Source organism: Hippocampus guttulatus, chromosome 19 (assembly GCF_054856545.1).
Source record: "Hippocampus guttulatus isolate MCC_2025c chromosome 19, RoL_Hgut_1.0, whole genome shotgun sequence".
Classification (NCBI taxonomy): domain Eukaryota; kingdom Metazoa; phylum Chordata; class Actinopteri; order Syngnathiformes; family Syngnathidae; genus Hippocampus; species Hippocampus guttulatus.
Window position 1 is genome coordinate 2,642,173 of NC_141279.1, and position 16,542 is coordinate 2,658,714.

Genomic DNA, 16,542 nt, shown 5'->3' on the forward strand with positions numbered 1-16,542 from the left:
TCTGTAAATCACTTTGTTACAGCTGCAGCGGTTGTGAAAGCGCGATTTAAATAAAGCTGTATTGTATTGTTTACCCTCTATTGTAGCTCCATCTAGTGGACTCATAATGCAACTGCAGCCACTATTGTAGCTTCTATTCTATGCACCCTATATATGAAAACAGTTTTAAAATAGGCCATTCATTGAGTTTATGCCTTACACTCTAAAGCGCCTTATAGTACGGAAAATATAAAATATACATTAAAAAATATCATACATGATATGTAAACGAACTGAACCACGCATGCGTAAGTACTTGGCGACAGAGGCAGGAAAATAAGTCGAAGGAAGAAACAGTGAACAGAAACCAGGGTTTGTAGGGCGACGACTGCCTCGGCCGTCTGGGCTCAAACGGAGAAACCGAGGAGCAGGACATGGGTGGATAGACAAGAGAACAATGGGTCCAATAACGGCTGCATCATTGCCACAGTGTCGAGTCGGCCCACTTGCTCTTCCTACGCCTACCTTACTCGCCACTTCAGTAATTGCTTTCATGACCCGTCCCTTACCCATTTAAGAGCCCCTGACATTCATGGCAACACTTTCAGGCTGTGGACAAATGAAAACTGAACCCGATGTTTCAAGAAGAGGCCTGCGACAATATAATAATGCCGTTCGTTCAACGAAGACCGAAAGAGTTCAGCGATACCAGCCTCACAGCATCCATAAACTGCAATGCAGTTTAAATAAATATATCAGTGATAATTTAAAAAATATAGATCATTTTATCTGATAACATGGTCCAATTATTGCTGTACATTAACAGTCCCTTTGACAGTTATGGGATTGGAATGACTCTTCAAACTGCAAGGGAAAAGAAATAATTTCAGTAACACTCCCCATTTTGATGGCATTGTGGTTTTTGGCAAGTGACCATGGCATGATCGAACCTGAAGTGAGATCTTGATCTCCCAAAATGTTTGGCTATTTCGTGGCATTCAAATAATTCAAATATTGTCCTAAACTAAAGTATCTTCAACTCCGTGCTGAATTTCATTTGCTTCAGCACATTGTTCACTGCCCACTGCTGGCATTCGTCTTTGCCATTCTTCTGCCAATTTAGGCCACGGGAGTCAGTGACTACAACAAATAAATATGAGAGCAACCTTTGACAGTTTTCTTGTTGTTTGTGGGTATCTTTTAGATTTTAGGTCATGATGATATACACTGTCCTTCTTTCACGTATTTACTTCTTTTATTTATTTAATTTTTTTGCTGAGAGCGGCAGGTGACGCAGCATATGCCAATTTTCATTCCAATGTTGCCCTCAAGATGCCAATTTGCTCAAATGAAGCCGTGAGCAGATGGCCCGTTCACTCACCCTGGAACAGTTTCATACCCATGGAGGACAGATGTGAACATGGCACAATGCGAGCATTAAATGCAACTAAAGTCACATTTTCACTTTCTGTTTGGTTTAATGGTGTGACCAGCCAATTCCTGGAACACATTGCCGTCATCGTGCTCAGTGCACTTTATTGACCTCTAGCTTTTTTTTCTTTTTTTTTTTCTTACCTTATCAGTTTTGTATTGCTCTCCATCACCACAGCTCTTCGCTGTCATTGCTCAGCTCTCTCCTTGTCCCATTTCGCAATCTTTAGCTTGTTCTTGATGATTATCTACCTAACAACGGCAACATGCTCGTGAGCCCTGCCTTATGGAGTGGCGAAATGATGTACACTGACGTGAGGTTGAAGGATTATTGGAGTAGCCCACCCGCAAGGCTGAAACCACTAAGCCAAAGAAATTACTTTTTCTTTTGTTTTGTTTTTTTTTTTGCTTTATTGTAAATCTTCTTTATCTTGTTTCCTATTCAGTCAGACTAAAAAAAAAAAAGATTGTTATTGTGTGATAGAACACAGATAGTGTTTTTGCTGAAAATAACGACTTTCATTTATCTGTCAAATTACAGGCAGTTCATGCATGCCGATGTTAATGTCATATCTGTGTCGTGGCTTTTCTGTATGTGTGCCGTGTGTTGTGATGGCTCTGTCTCTCTTGATTATCTGACTGCGTGTTATTTTTCTTGAGTACACAGGTCATGAAAAGAAAGGCTTTGCATCTCATTCGTCTGTGTGGAGCAAAAGGGAGTCTTGTGCAGAATGTTAATTAAAGCTCCAGAAGGAGTGTGTATGCGGCAGTGCTTTCGAAGTCACTGTGCGCTTTAGCTGTGAGCAAGCATGTGCATCGTAGGAGTCAGCTCCCCGGGGCACTGCCGCAGTGGCCCTCATCGTCACACTCCCCATGACATATTGATGGAATGAATAGAATCCAGCGCCCTTCGTTCCATATAGACTTTATTGGCATGCTTATTTAACAGTCCCTTTTCCACCAGAGATTACATTGCCATTCATGTTTTTTTATTAAGCCTGTCTAGAATAATGATCTCAGGAGACAGATGGAGGCTTGAAGCGCCTGACAGGTTGTGACAGTTAAAAGGTGATCCCGTTGTCATGCTTTTTGCAGTCCACACACTCCGCAAACTGTTAAGTGGGGACGTCACAAACGCATCGGACCATTTGTCTTTTTTTCACCAAGGCAATTCGTATTTTTGTTATTGTGCTTCATCAAAATGCGTCTGTTTGCATCGCTGCAAAACAAAGCAAGTTTCTGCAAAAATAAAATAAAATTCTACCAAATCGCTTGCGTCAGACGATCCATTCAATTTAGATTAGAATTTTTTATTTTTACTTTATATGCTGGGTATTCTTTGATTGGACGATTTTCTTATTGATCTTAATTCATTAATTATGAACAATGCTCAAAAATAATTATTTATTTTTCGTTCACATTTCTCGTATTTACATTCATCGCTTCTTAGCAATGAGACACAGGCAGCGAGCTATCCAAAGCTAAGTTAGCTGGAGAGACTTCAACATGCCATAAGCGGTCAGGACAATTCAATGGAAGACGCTTGGCCTTCGTAAAGTAGTGAAGGGAGATACCGGGATGAAGATTATGTTTGTTCGGTGTTAATTTACTGAAAAACACCAAATTTGAAGCTGTGTTGTTGGTCGCAAGAGTAGCAGGCGTCTGCTGAAGCCGCTCATCGTCACGCAGGTCACGTTTCCGTGCGCAACGAAGTCTCCAATCTCTGCCAATTCTGCTTTTGCAGTAATTACATTTAAAAAAAAAAAAAGACATTTTGGTGATGTTTGCAGTCGAAAGCAGCGCAATTGCACTTTATGCTAGCATGGGTGGGGGTGTTGGCAAACATTTGGCATCTTCGGCTTCATGGAAAAGAAAACTGCCTGCACCAACAAATGTCCATGTGGAAACACAGAACTGGCCAAACATTGATTCTGGGTGTCGCAAATATGGTTTCAAAATGGTTAATTATTGTTTTGAAGCAGACATTTTTGTTTCTACCAACTTTTTTTTATAGGACACGCTGGAAATGTGCGCACGGGAGAATGAGTTTAAAAGTATCCTCTTTGCACTCTGCTACTTCCATGCTGTGGTAGCAGAGAGGAGGAAGTTTGGTCCTCAAGGATGGAACAGATCCTACCCTTTCAACACAGGAGACCTCACAATTTCAATCAATGTCCTCTTCAACTACCTGGAGGCGAATCCCAAGGTGGGCTCGGCTTTTGCGTGGAAACAAAATCCATTTGTATTTATTCCGGAAAGCGTTACCGATTCTCTGACTGTTTGCCTGATTCTTAGGTGCCCTATGATGATCTACGCTACCTCTTTGGTGAGATCATGTACGGGGGTCACATCACGGATGACTGGGACCGCCGTCTATGCGGGACCTACCTTGAGGAATTCATTAAGCCTGAGATGATGGAAGGAGATCTGTGTCTAGCACCAGGTTTCCCTTTGCCTGGCAACATGGACTATAACCGCTATCACCAGGTTAAGGAAACACTGTGACTTTTACTGCGCTGTTTTATTTCCACTCAAATTGGTCACGGAATTCAACAAGGTATAACTGATTAGATTTTTTTTTTAAGTTGTAGCACTGGCTTTGGGATGTATGGCCAAGAGTATCCTTCAACACGCTGTTGATGGTGGAGAATTGCACGAAATGAATTGTTAATCAGCTCCTTTTCCAAATGAGACCGCAAAATCAATCTCAATAAACCTCCCAGATGGGCCCCACAATTTAACAGATTGAAGTTTTCAAAGTATTTCTCAGAGGTAGAGTTACTATAGTCGGTGGAAAGGAAATAGCAAACTTGGAGTATGGGTATACACAAAAATACCCGGATGAAAAAAAAAGGCACCTACTACTACTACCAAAATATATTTGCGCATGCATGACAGAATGATATATCGAGGGTGCCGTGTGATCGTGTTTTCATTCACCACCCAATGCATTTATTCTCATTGTGTGTTGGGGTAACTGATCTGATGATACATTTGGGTAAGCAGAGCATATTAAAGTAACGGCAATGCACAGCAGAAGGCACCCAGAGAATCTTTACAGAATCAATAGTTTAACATTAAAATGATGTGTCAAAAGACTTTCATATTGAACGTGTAAGTCCTTACAATTTGTTTCCCTGTATGTCGATGAACAAGTGGTCTAGTTCTGCACCACAACATACATACGGAGAAATACAACCAGGGTTAAAATTAATGACTTTTTTGCAGTGCCACTCAAAATGAAACTTTTTTATCTGTGTAATTCAGAAGTTTATTTTTATTTTTTTAACAACCTCTGCGTTAAAATGAGTGCAAATGACCTAATGACTTCTTTTAACATTTTAATTTCCCTTTAGCATAGCCAAACCTCAGCCACTATTGTAGCTTCGATTCTATGCGCCTTATAATGCAGTGCGCACTATATATGAAAGCAGTTTTAAAACAGGCCATTCAATGGTGTGCTTTATAATCCGAAGCGCCTTATAGTGCAGAAAATACGGTACGTACAGTATAATTAGCTCAAAATTTGTTGTGAAAATTGTCTTCCTAAAAGATGTGTCATCCCGATACACACCTCCCTTATCTTCAATTTATATGCACCTCGCTTTTTTTTGTTGTTCAGAAACAAATTGTGACAGATGCAGGCTTCATAAAGTGACTGCCACACCTCAGCCCAGTTCACCTTGCCTGCTATATTATGAGATCTGTCTCTCTGAGCCTGAACCCTGAATGGCAGGGTCAACTCAAAATAGAGCCAGGTCATTGTGTCAACAATTTCCGCACCGCTATAAAGACTCTCTAAAAATACAATCTATTTATGAAACATCTGACAGGCCATCCACTGCCAGACGGCCATCTGGAACTAACTTCTTGGGCCGCATATTTGAAAGAGACACAGGACGGGAAAGGAGTGACTCAGCAATTTGACTTATTCATTTTAGATACATACAGGTCGATGCAGTCAGCAAAAAAAAAAAAAAAGTTGATCAAGCAATCTGACAACAAAGTGTTTGTGGGTTGAAGACCTCTATTTCAAAAGAATATGATTAAAAACTGACAGCTCAGAGTTTACAGGGTTTTTTTTTGTTTTTTTTTAATTCCATGTCCAACAAAAATCGTATTGATCATCATGGACGAGCAGATGGAAAATGTGTTAATTTATTTATTTTTCCTTGCCTCATTAGCAGCTTATCAAGTGTTTGGATTTACAGACGTATTTTAATGACTCTATTCTTCCCTTGTCAGCAGTAGTTGAGAAAAAACACCTGATTTAAATAAAAAGTATGATCTTTCGAAAGAGTGCAGTCTCATAAATCAGTGTACCGTATTTTCCACACTAAAAGGCGCACTGGATCATGAGGCGCACCTTCAATGAATGGCCTATTTTGTAATTGTTTTTCATAAATTGGGCGCAGCGCATTATAAGACGCAATCTACAATGCCTCCACTAGATGGAGCTCTGCTCAAGGAAACACCAACAGAACGTTCAGATGTCAGTAAAACATATTTAATAAAGCAGCGACACAGTTCACTTAACCAAGAGCAAGTTCTAACATTGACTCGTTAACGTTGAACTCTCTTGCCACTGCTCTGTTTCCGTGTTCAACTGCGTAACTGATCGCCTTAAGTTTGAAACTCTGCGTTGTCAACATGTCTCGAGCAAGGAGCCATTTTGGGGTCAAAATATTACCGTAATGACCGTGCACAAGGCGCATCGGATTTTAAGGCGCACCGTGAGCTTTTAATAATATGGAAGGCTTTTAGGTGTGCCTTTTGGCGCGGAAAATACGGTAATTCTGTTCTGTTATGGGGGAAAAAAAACAACCTTGAATTATCTGGAATTAACCGTCATGTAGTACAATGGGAAGCTCTAACGTGGATTTATTTTCCTCCAGTACATTGATGACACCCTACCCGCCGAGTCCCCTTATCTGTACGGCCTTCATCCCAACGCTGAGATTGGCTTCCTCACGCAGACCTCCGAAAAGCTTTTCCGCACTTTGCTGGAAATGCGGCCCGGGGATGTAGGAGTCGGTGAAGGGGGAGGGGCCACACGAGAGGAAAAGGTAAATAGGATTCATTCTTATTCGAGCTGCTGCATGGGAGATGAGATGAACTGTATGAGTTGCGAGTTGGATGATTGTCGTCTCGTTAGATTATAATGAAACACCGTTTATTTTCGGCCACCCCCCCCCTGTTCATCACCATTTCCGGAAGCTCAGCAATGAGTCCCTTCTCGCTGAAGTACATGGGTCACGCTCAATTACTTTTGAATCTTGAGAGCAATAAAAATGTAGCATGTAAACACAAGTAATGATTCTGATTTGAAGAGTCAAGCTGTCGCCTTAAAGCTCCTATCGAAAGCACGGCTCTCCACAAATGTGAATTTCATGCTCGATTTTGGGAAGGTGCATCTGTTCCCAAATGCAGGATGACAACAGGTGACACTTTCTATCGCTAAATGCAGTGAAAAGCTTGTCAGGGTTGACTTTACCCATCGTGTTTTGTATATGCTGGTCTCCTTTTTGGTTCAGTGCAGATTTGATGTAAATGTTATTTGTCCCGAAAAAGCAAACGTGTGCAGTATTGTGCACTACCTATTCTCATACTGTTCAGGGACTCGCTTTTGTTTTCTTTAATACAATGAGCATTTGTTCAAATTTTTGATTTTTAGTTCATGGATTTCTCCATTCTATGATGAGCCTCACACCTAAATTATGATGAGGACCTCCAGGCAGTAAACCCTCACTTCCTCTCAAGATGGTCATTATGCTTGATACCGCATCGTGGCCAAGATCAATACCATATTTATTTTAAATATGAGGTAACACCGAAAGTACATTTATATTAACCAGCGTGTGTGTGAGTAGAAAGCAGAACAAGTGTCAGGAGAAGGGATTTCACTCCAGTCAAAAATACCCTAACATCGCCCATTTGCATGACTCCATTTTTGCACTTTCATTAAAAGTAAATAAATAAATAAATAAATACATAGATAAATATAATTCCATTAAAAAAACTAATACATAAATATTAAAATAATAATAATAATAATTCAACATGAACAGGATAATGGTAGAAAATTAATTAATAAACTTTGAATCAAAGCCAGCCTAGCTTTTCCTTTTTTTTTCCCCCCCGATGCTAATTTTCGATCATGACAAAACCTCTTCCTCCACATGACCTTTTTACCTCCAAAAACCTTATACTTGTCTCAGCATATGAGCACCTCAGAGGACCTTTTTGTATTGCGGGACCTCTGTCGCAGCCGAAACTGGGATCAGATATTTGAACTCGAGAAAGCCAGAGTTATGATGACTTCATATCCTTTCTCCGGCACCTGCCGTAATCCACCAACTGATTACCGATGCCGGTTGCCTCGGAAAAATGTCGACACAGCTTTCCACCACCAAAAAAATAATAATAATAATCACGTGAGCATTATTTTTTCTGAAGGGATTAGGTTGTTATTGATAGGGAGGAAAAAATATATCATTGCAACAAAAAAAAAGGCTCATAAATATTGATGGCCATGTTTACTTTGAACAAAATGGTTTCTCGGTTTATGATAATGCTGAATTTATACAACATTAGTCTTCTGTGAATGTCATCTGTCCCCGGCGTTTAACCATGGAGTCACATCATCCAATTGAATTAAAAAGAAATTGGGTGGAGGGAGTGAGGGGGAGAGGGGGGTGACAATTCTTCTCATGTGTTCATTTATTTGAAGGTGCGAACGATGCTGGAGGAGATCACTGAGAAACTCCCCGAGGAGTTTAACATCTCTGAGTTGCTGGGAAAGGCGGAGGAGAGGACTCCCTACCAGGTGGTGGCAGTGCAAGAGTGCGAGCGCATGAATCTCCTCACCCAAGAAATCAGACGTTCCCTCAATGAGCTCAGCCTGGGCCTTAAGGTGAGATCATTAAAATACAGGCAGGCATGAAATATTCAGAGTTATAAGACGTAACTCATCACCGGCGAAATGCCATCAACTCCTAGCGCCGCGACGGCAAACGCTGAGCGGCACTGATGCTATGCATTTCACCGAAAATCTTTTGTTGCCTCCGACAAAGGAAAATAGGTTATGTGAATTACAATTGGCCTATTATGTGCCCCTCCATCGTGTTTCATTAATTAAAATCAAGTGGACTGTCCACCCATGTCACCCACAAACCCCTAAATAAGGCTTTTATTTTATTTAATAATTGTTTGGGGGGTGAGAATTGCTATCGGTAAGGCTGACTCGGAGCTGCCTTAGAAAGTTGTAAAAGGATGTGGGAACAGTCTGTGGAGTCTGCTTGAGACATTTAGAAACAAGGAAATGAAAAAAGAGAGAAGGAGGGAGAAAACCGTTTGTCAGGAGTTATGAGGATCTCTCAACATTATTAGCGCCGATAAATCGGCTCGGTGATTTCAAAGCCATCGAGTCTATTGTACCAGCAAATGGAATCATATTTTGCCTTCATAGTAAAAGAAATAGAGGCCCAATAGAATGTGAACTATGGTGTCGCTCCCGAACGCGAGTGTGGATGAATTTGCACATCTCGACTATTTTTAACGAAGGTTCTACGCTGACGTAGATAAATATCCCGACGTTGATCATCCTCGTCAACCATTTTGTGACTGACACATGTTGATGTCAGCAATGCATTCGCTCCAGCATCAATGGGTGGAGTGCACCATTGTCGCCCCGCACGCTCGCTCATTATTCCTGAGTGCCATGATCGCCTTACTGAGAATACGTACGGCATTTTCTTTTCTGTTCGGACGTACTTGTGCTGTTTATGTATGAGTTCAATTTCCTCCGACTTGCTTGAATGTGTCGTTGAAAGATCTAATTTCATTGTTTTTTTTGTTTTTTTAAAATTATATATTTGAGCGCTGTCTTGTATTGATCCTTCAGGGGGAACTAACCATGACCAGTGACATGGAGACCCTCCAGAACGCTATTTTCCTGGACATGGTACCAGAGACTTGGACCAAGCGTGCTTACCCTTCCATATGTGGCCTTGCTTTGTGGTTCTCTGACCTTCTGGCCCGGATCAAGGAGCTGGACGTGTGGACAGCTGATTTTGTCTTACCTTGCGCGGTGTGGCTGACTGGCTTTTTCAACCCACAGTCCTTCCTCACCGCCATCATGCAAACCATGGCTCGCAAGTACTTCACTGCAGGGTTTTGCTGTTTTTTTGTTTCGACGGGCGGCTTGAATTTGTGAAATGCTTGGTGTGATATAGCGATTCCATGTTTGAATTGACAGGAATGAGTGGCCTTTGGATAGCATGAGTCTGCAATGTGACGTGACCAAGAAGAACCGCGAGGACTTGACATCGCCACCCCGAGAAGGGGCTTACGTTCATGGGCTATACATGGAGGGGGCCCGCTGGGACACACAGGTATAGCTCGACTTACTTTTTGATTTTGCTGATCTTTCTGCAGACAAGTATGTTGACATCCGCCTCGACACCGATGGCGACACAGTTACCAAAAATGGAAGACCGTCCGGATTCGTGGCCCTTCCCAAAATAGGTTACCATAAAATTGGAAGCATGAAATAATGTCTTTTGTAAGATTAGGAATTAATATCTTGAGGGCTAAATGAGTGTATTGATTATTTTATTGATCATGAAGCACAGTGTATAGCGTTGGTACTGCACCCTTTCATGCACAAATAATAACCCACATCAGGATTTTTTTTTTTTGTAATTAGTCTTGAGGCATGAAAAAAACAAATTATCATGACAGTGGATGGCAACACACATAAGAGTCCATTGTAGTGGTTGATGCACATCTGTGATATGAAGAGTAAGCATTCTTCATTGCAAGCATAAACAGTTCATCATTATTAGTATACAAATGTAAGATCACTTCATCCATTTTACGATCAGCTTCAGACTCGCAAGGGCCGCGGGTGTGGTGCCGGAGCCTCTCCCAGCTGTCTTTGGGCCGCAGGCGGGGTACACCCTGAACCGGTTGGCAGCCAATCGCAGGGCACACCGAGACGAACAACCATCCGGCACACATTCAAGGCTCACAATCACACCTAGGGGCAATTTAAGGTGTTCCGTTAGCCGGCCGCGCATGTTTTTGGAATGTGGGAGGAAACCGGAGTACCCGAAGAAAACCCACGCAGGCACGGGAGAACATGCAAACTCCACACAGGGAGGCCGGAGCCAGAATCGAACCCTGCACCTGTGCACTGTGAGGTCGACGCGCTAACCACTCGCGCCACTAACATAACTACAAAACATAATTATTCCTTCATTAACTCTAGTAACCGCTGTCCCTGAAAGGGTTAACGTCCAAACTCTAACCAAAGACGCAAGACTGACTAGCTCATGGAAACGGGTGGGGGGTGAATTCACCTTTCGATGCGCCTTAAAACGTACTCAGGAAATAAATACAGTTGGAGATGTTTTCCCTTCAGGGATTCTGCATTCCATTTGTGGCTTTTTTTTTTTGACTTGGCATCCCACTTGCGCATCATTCCGCTTCTCTTCTCCATCCCAAGAATGCTACCTCGACGCAGAATATGTTGCCAAGCTTTCAAGTCGCATCCCCCCGTAGACTTGTTAATTGGGGAATGTGCAGAGTGAGCACTCGAACACTTAGAGCTCCCCTTCGTTGAGTGGTTCCTTTTTTTTTTCTTCATTAAAGTTAGAGACGCGGGCAAATAGACTCTCAGTTAAGATGACTTGGTGGTAGCTTCTCGCCGCAAACTCATCCACTCCCGCCCCCTTCCGCCCTCCTCACATCTCCAAAGGCCGGTCTTGTGCCGGTGTCTGGGGGGAATAGTGTGAATAGGAGACTTAAGCAGTTCTGCGACAAGATAGAGATGTGTCGCAATAAATGTCAAAGATTTATGATAAGACCACTCATCTTTATTTATAACGTTCACCTCTGATTCAAAGGGGTATCATCCATAAAAGAAAGCAGGACGCTGAATTTGATATGCTCGAAGTGACTTTGATTTGAAATCCTCCTTGACACACCAGAGAGTTACAGTGTGTTTTTTTTTTGGTTTGGGTTTTTTTTTTTTCTTTCCAGTAGAGACAAGAAAAGGGTGGCCGACCCAGACTGCATTGCCCTTATTTGTCTCATGTTCAATTTGTGTGTATTATTTGTTGATCTTAACATGGAGCATTCTGAGGCATTATGGATTCAATGTCAGCGAAAGGACATTTATTTATTGATTTATTTATGTATTTCTTAATTTTAAGATCACCTTATGAGAACTTGAGAGAATAGTGCAGATTGGCCGTGTACTTTGGCATCATGGAGGACCACCTCAAGACGCTGGCAAAAAATACGATACATTTAAGGTCCTCGATGCACAATGGCTCTAGATACTTTTTTTTTTAAGTAGACTACACAGCGCCCCAAAAAATAAAAAATAAAAATCTGACGCCCGATGATTTTATTTTTTTTAATGAGTAAATTCAACACACCCCTTTTTCAGTGTAGTGGATGCAAAATAAACAAATAAAAATAGCAGCAATGCTTTTTCCTTTCGGCTCTTTTTCAGCCGACGAGGTACGTAAATTTGCAAGTTGCATTCGTCTTGTCCAAATTGCCTTTTTTGCATTGATGGATATTTTTCAGATCCCTACCACAAGAAACCGGAGGAGAAAATGTCGGTCATGTACGGCCGTGCCATTCTACTTCATTGAACACAGAATTCCTCCTTGGAGATTTCTTTCATTTGACAGTATTTACTATTTACCGCACAGGAAGTTACTGGTGTTTGACACTTCCTTCAAGTTTGACATCATTTGCAGATTCAATTAAGCCTTTTGTCCTCCGACTTTCCCAAAGTCATCAGGATTTACACACAGCCCCGCAATCCTCTATGCATGCATGGTGAAACTTCAGTTTGTCAAGCAGGAAATGTAGGAGGATTAATTAGCGAGACAGACCTCCCTGTTTCAGTATGTTCAGTGAGTGTTTTTTTTTTTTTTTGGGAGGCAGTGCATTTTGACTTTGTCTCAAACACCGCTGACTTTCAAACACACTTCAAGATTATGACAACGTCGTGTGCTGTGAGTGACCTACATGGCTCGCGTCAACCAGGATTAGTCCAACATTTAAATGCAAACTCAGTGGCAGCAAAAAAAAAAAAAGAAAAAATAAATAATAACGAGCTTTCACTGCACTTTAAACTCATTCAGTAGCAACCAATTCTAGACCAAGTCTGAAAAGACGTTTAAACACGTCTTTGGGAGTGAATGAGTTTTTGATTACTTCTTAGTTCTTTGACAGATGTCAATCTGTGCTTCACTGGATTGTCCCCCCATCTTTCTCTGTCAGACCGGCTTGATTGTGGACGCCCGACTGAAAGAGCTCACGCCGACCATGCCGGTCATCTTCATCAGGGCCATCCCAGTGGACAAACAGGACAACAGAAACATGTACCAGTGTCCGGTTTACAAGACCCGTCAAAGGGGGCCGACATATGTGTGGACCTTTAACCTGAAGACCAAAGAAAAGTCCTCCAAGTGGACCCTGGCCGGAGTTGCTTTGCTATTACAGATCTAAGCAGGATTCCAGGAACGTTCATGTGAAGGTTGTGTGATGGTACAACAGGGTCAAGGATCGGCTCACATTTGAACTGATGATACCGTATGCCGATTGTATTTTCTTTTATTTTGAAGAGAGAGGGGAAAAAAAAGTCGAGCATTTTATGACGTCTCTCTGTAGCTTTTCATGAATCTACCGCATTGCAAAAGATCAATAAATAGATAAGATAACTGAAATAATGCAGTTCTTCTGAGTTTATTTTCCATCTTCAGCACATTCGTTGAAATTCAGCTCACCTCAAATGGGTTTCCCCAAGTCACGATTACATATACTTTCTCTTTTACTTGTCTTTAGCTTCCATCACTCTTCATGAGCTTGAGGTTCCCTAAACTGGTCGCCGGCTAATCACAGTCCACACATTGACGAACAACCATTTGCGCTCACACTCACACCAAGGGACAATTTCGAGTGTTCCATTAACCTGACACGCATGTTTTAGGGATGTGGATGGAAACCGGAATACCCGGAGAAAACCCACGCAGGCACGGGGGCAGAACATGAGAACTCCACACAGGAAGGCCGAAGGCGGAATCGAACTCTGCACCTCTGCACTGTGAGGCCGACGCGCTAACCAGTCAATCACCGGGCCGCCGGATGTGATTTGGTACAGTTTAATTCCCCATCATTCACCACCTACCAGGGTAATATCCCAACTGAACCTCCTCTGAGATCAAACAGACCCTACGCCACTCTTGCCGTTCAGTCATTCCCTCCTAGATTACAATTAAAGAAAAGGCAATCTGTAAAGCAGCTCATGCAGATAGATCCCTTTACGGTAGATACTGGCACATTTTTCAATTTCTTTTTTCATCCATCATTTAGAGAGCCTTTAATAATGCACTCAGAGACAAGTCGGTGTGAAGGGGGTGGAACGGATGATACATGGGTAAGAATTTAAGTTAGAACAACCGTAACACAGATTCAAGCGGCATTATACGGTTGACCTTACAAATGTGAGTAGAACAGACCTTTTCATCGTGTTTTTAAATGATAGGAAGATGTCCACATGGCAGAAATTGATTGACTTCAGTACCGCTGACTTGAACTAAAAACAATGACGAAAAGTTGTTGTTTGGGGTTGAAATAATGACACCACTGCCTGCAAGTAATTGCTTGAAAGGTGATTAAGGATATAAGGTTAAAAAACAAAACAAAAAAAAAACATTCACCCAATCCACACGCCCAGCCAAAGTGCTGTTTCACGGGAGCTTTCATGCTTCCCTGCGGCTGCCTACACTTGCAGCACAAAGATGGCAAGGCCTTCCTCGGTGAAATGGATGTTGCTGTCCACAGAGTTAATGTGTTGCGTATACAATTCTTCTTTGCGGGCTTTGATCTTACGCACTTAAAGAGGAAATAGCGGATGCCAGATCCGAGAGAGAGAGGGGGGGTCAATTATTTACAAGAGACTCAGAGACTCATTATCACCAGACAGGTAGTGTTTGGTGAACTCTAAATGATAACAAACAATGGCAACAACATCTTAGTCGAGTCATTGAACAAAAAGGACGAGGAAGATGGTCTTGTCAAATTACGGTAACTACTATGGACTTTTTTTAACACAAGAAGAATTATCTTGTCATTGAAAAAAGACTTGGGCAATTATGCTCTGTGGCCGATGATATTGATATATATTGATTTACAAAATCAATATATCCATCCATCCCAGCCATTATCTTATCCGCTTCTCCTCACAATGGTTGTGGGGTGTAGTGGAGCCTTTCCCAGCTGTCTTTGGGCAGTAGGCAGGGGACACCCAGAACTGGTTGCCAGCCAATCGCAGGGCACACACACACACACAAACAACCATTTGCACTCACAATCACACTTAAGGACAATTTAGAGTGTTCAATCAGCCTGCCATGCATGTTTTTGGAATGTGGGAGGAAACCGGAGTACCCGGAGAAAACCCACCCAGGCACAGAGACAACATGCAAACTCCACACAGGAAGGCCAGAGCCGGAATCGACGAACCCATGACCTCTACACTGTGAGGTTGACACGCTAACCACTCGACAACCGGGCCACCCCCCCCCCCCCACACACATGTATATATATATATATATATATATATATATACACTTTTTTTTCCTTTCACCAATTTTGCACATTTGACACATTTTGTCACCTCACTTCATGTTTTTGATGCAATTGATTCTGAACCCTGCAAGCAGTATTGGAAAGAAGGATAATACTGGCTTTTACATCTGGTGAGGCACCGCCTCCCGCCCCTGATACATGGTCATCTCTGACGAGTGTGTGGGCGGTGGGGGCATCTTCAGCATCCGTATACGTGTGAGACATCTGGTGGTTGCTTGGTTACTGGTCGGTCCAGTGAAGCTAATAATGTGAATCCTCTCGAGAGACATTGCTGTTTAGAATGCGCCCTCACCTAATTCAAATGTCTACATGAGGATAATCGCACTGATTCAGCATCCACACATACAGTACATGTTTAACTTAACTCAACATTTTCATTTGTACCTTTTATTACACCTGGATATGCTGTCGGCTGAACGTAGAGTCCGAGGTGTTTCAGAATGGATTCCAATACTGGCGGTCACATACGGTATTTTTCAAACCCAACGTTTTCCCCTTGAATGTAATTACCGTGGAGTATATAAATTCGACCTCAGCTGTCTGCAGCCAGGGAAGTGTTTTTTTCTTCATGCTTTTATATGAATCTCGTCTGTTAGGTCGTCAAGCAATGCGCAGAGTGAATGAATGACTCATCACTGGTGGTGAGTAATGAATCTTGGAGTACGTGAAGGCCAAACAGCAGAGCTTTCATTGGAAGAGTCTGACGTCGTCCCCTCGCCGAAGAAAGCAAGACAGTCGAAATGTGAGGGGCACGCCACCACGGGTTCTTACCGCCAGAACTCCCACAGCGTTTCCGTCGTTCAGTGCACGAGAAGAGGCAAGTGTTGTGGCTGGATAAATCATGGCTGCTTCAACGTGACAGCACCTCTGCTGAGAATGTCCTGTGCATCTGACACTTCCTGGCCGAGATGAACACTGACTGCCATGCTGGAGCAAACTGTTGAGTGTATGATTTTGGATGATTATCCATCCATTTTCCGATCCGCTGATCCTCAGAAGGGTCGCGGGGGGTGTTGGAGCCTATCCCAGCTGTCTTCGGGCAGTAGGTAAGGGACACCCTGAACCGGTTGCCAGCTAATTGCAGTGCACATTTAGATGAACAACCATCCGCGCTCACACTCACACCCAGGGGCAATTTGAAGTGTTCAATCAGCCTGCCATGCATGTTTTTGGAATGTGGGAAGAAACCGGAGTACCCGGAGAAAACCCACGCAGGCCCCGGGAGAACATGCAAACCCCACACAGGGAGGCCGGAGCTGGACTTGATACCTCTGCACTGTGAGGTCGACGCGGTAACCACTGGACGCCTTTGGATGACCCGTTTAAAAATGTTAACTAATTCAGTGCCAGCCATTTTCAGACCCTTCTTCACCCTGCTATGTGAAAAAAAATGGATTGAATGCCGGGATTCTGAAACGTGAAAAACTGTCAATTTTGAATGAGTTATGCAATTATGGA

At 42.6% G+C, this 16,542-nt stretch overlaps 1 protein-coding gene across 1 annotated transcript in view; it reads left to right on the top strand.

Moving 5' to 3' along the window:
• dnah9 (dynein, axonemal, heavy chain 9) overlaps nucleotides 1-13,110 on the top strand; it is a 109,851-nt gene extending 96,741 nt beyond the window's left edge. Inside the window, exons 72-78 of the mRNA XM_086138349.1 lie at nucleotides 3,425-3,616; nucleotides 3,706-3,897; nucleotides 6,306-6,476; nucleotides 8,141-8,323; nucleotides 9,314-9,567; nucleotides 9,668-9,803; nucleotides 12,715-13,110. Of these exons, the coding sequence (XP_085994475.1) occupies nucleotides 3,425-3,616; nucleotides 3,706-3,897; nucleotides 6,306-6,476; nucleotides 8,141-8,323; nucleotides 9,314-9,567; nucleotides 9,668-9,803; nucleotides 12,715-12,942 (1,356 nt within the window). The 3' untranslated portion in view covers nucleotides 12,943-13,110. The remainder of the gene's footprint in view (nucleotides 1-3,424; nucleotides 3,617-3,705; nucleotides 3,898-6,305; nucleotides 6,477-8,140; nucleotides 8,324-9,313; nucleotides 9,568-9,667; nucleotides 9,804-12,714) is intronic.
• The last annotated feature ends 3,432 nt before the right edge of the window (nucleotides 13,111-16,542 follow it).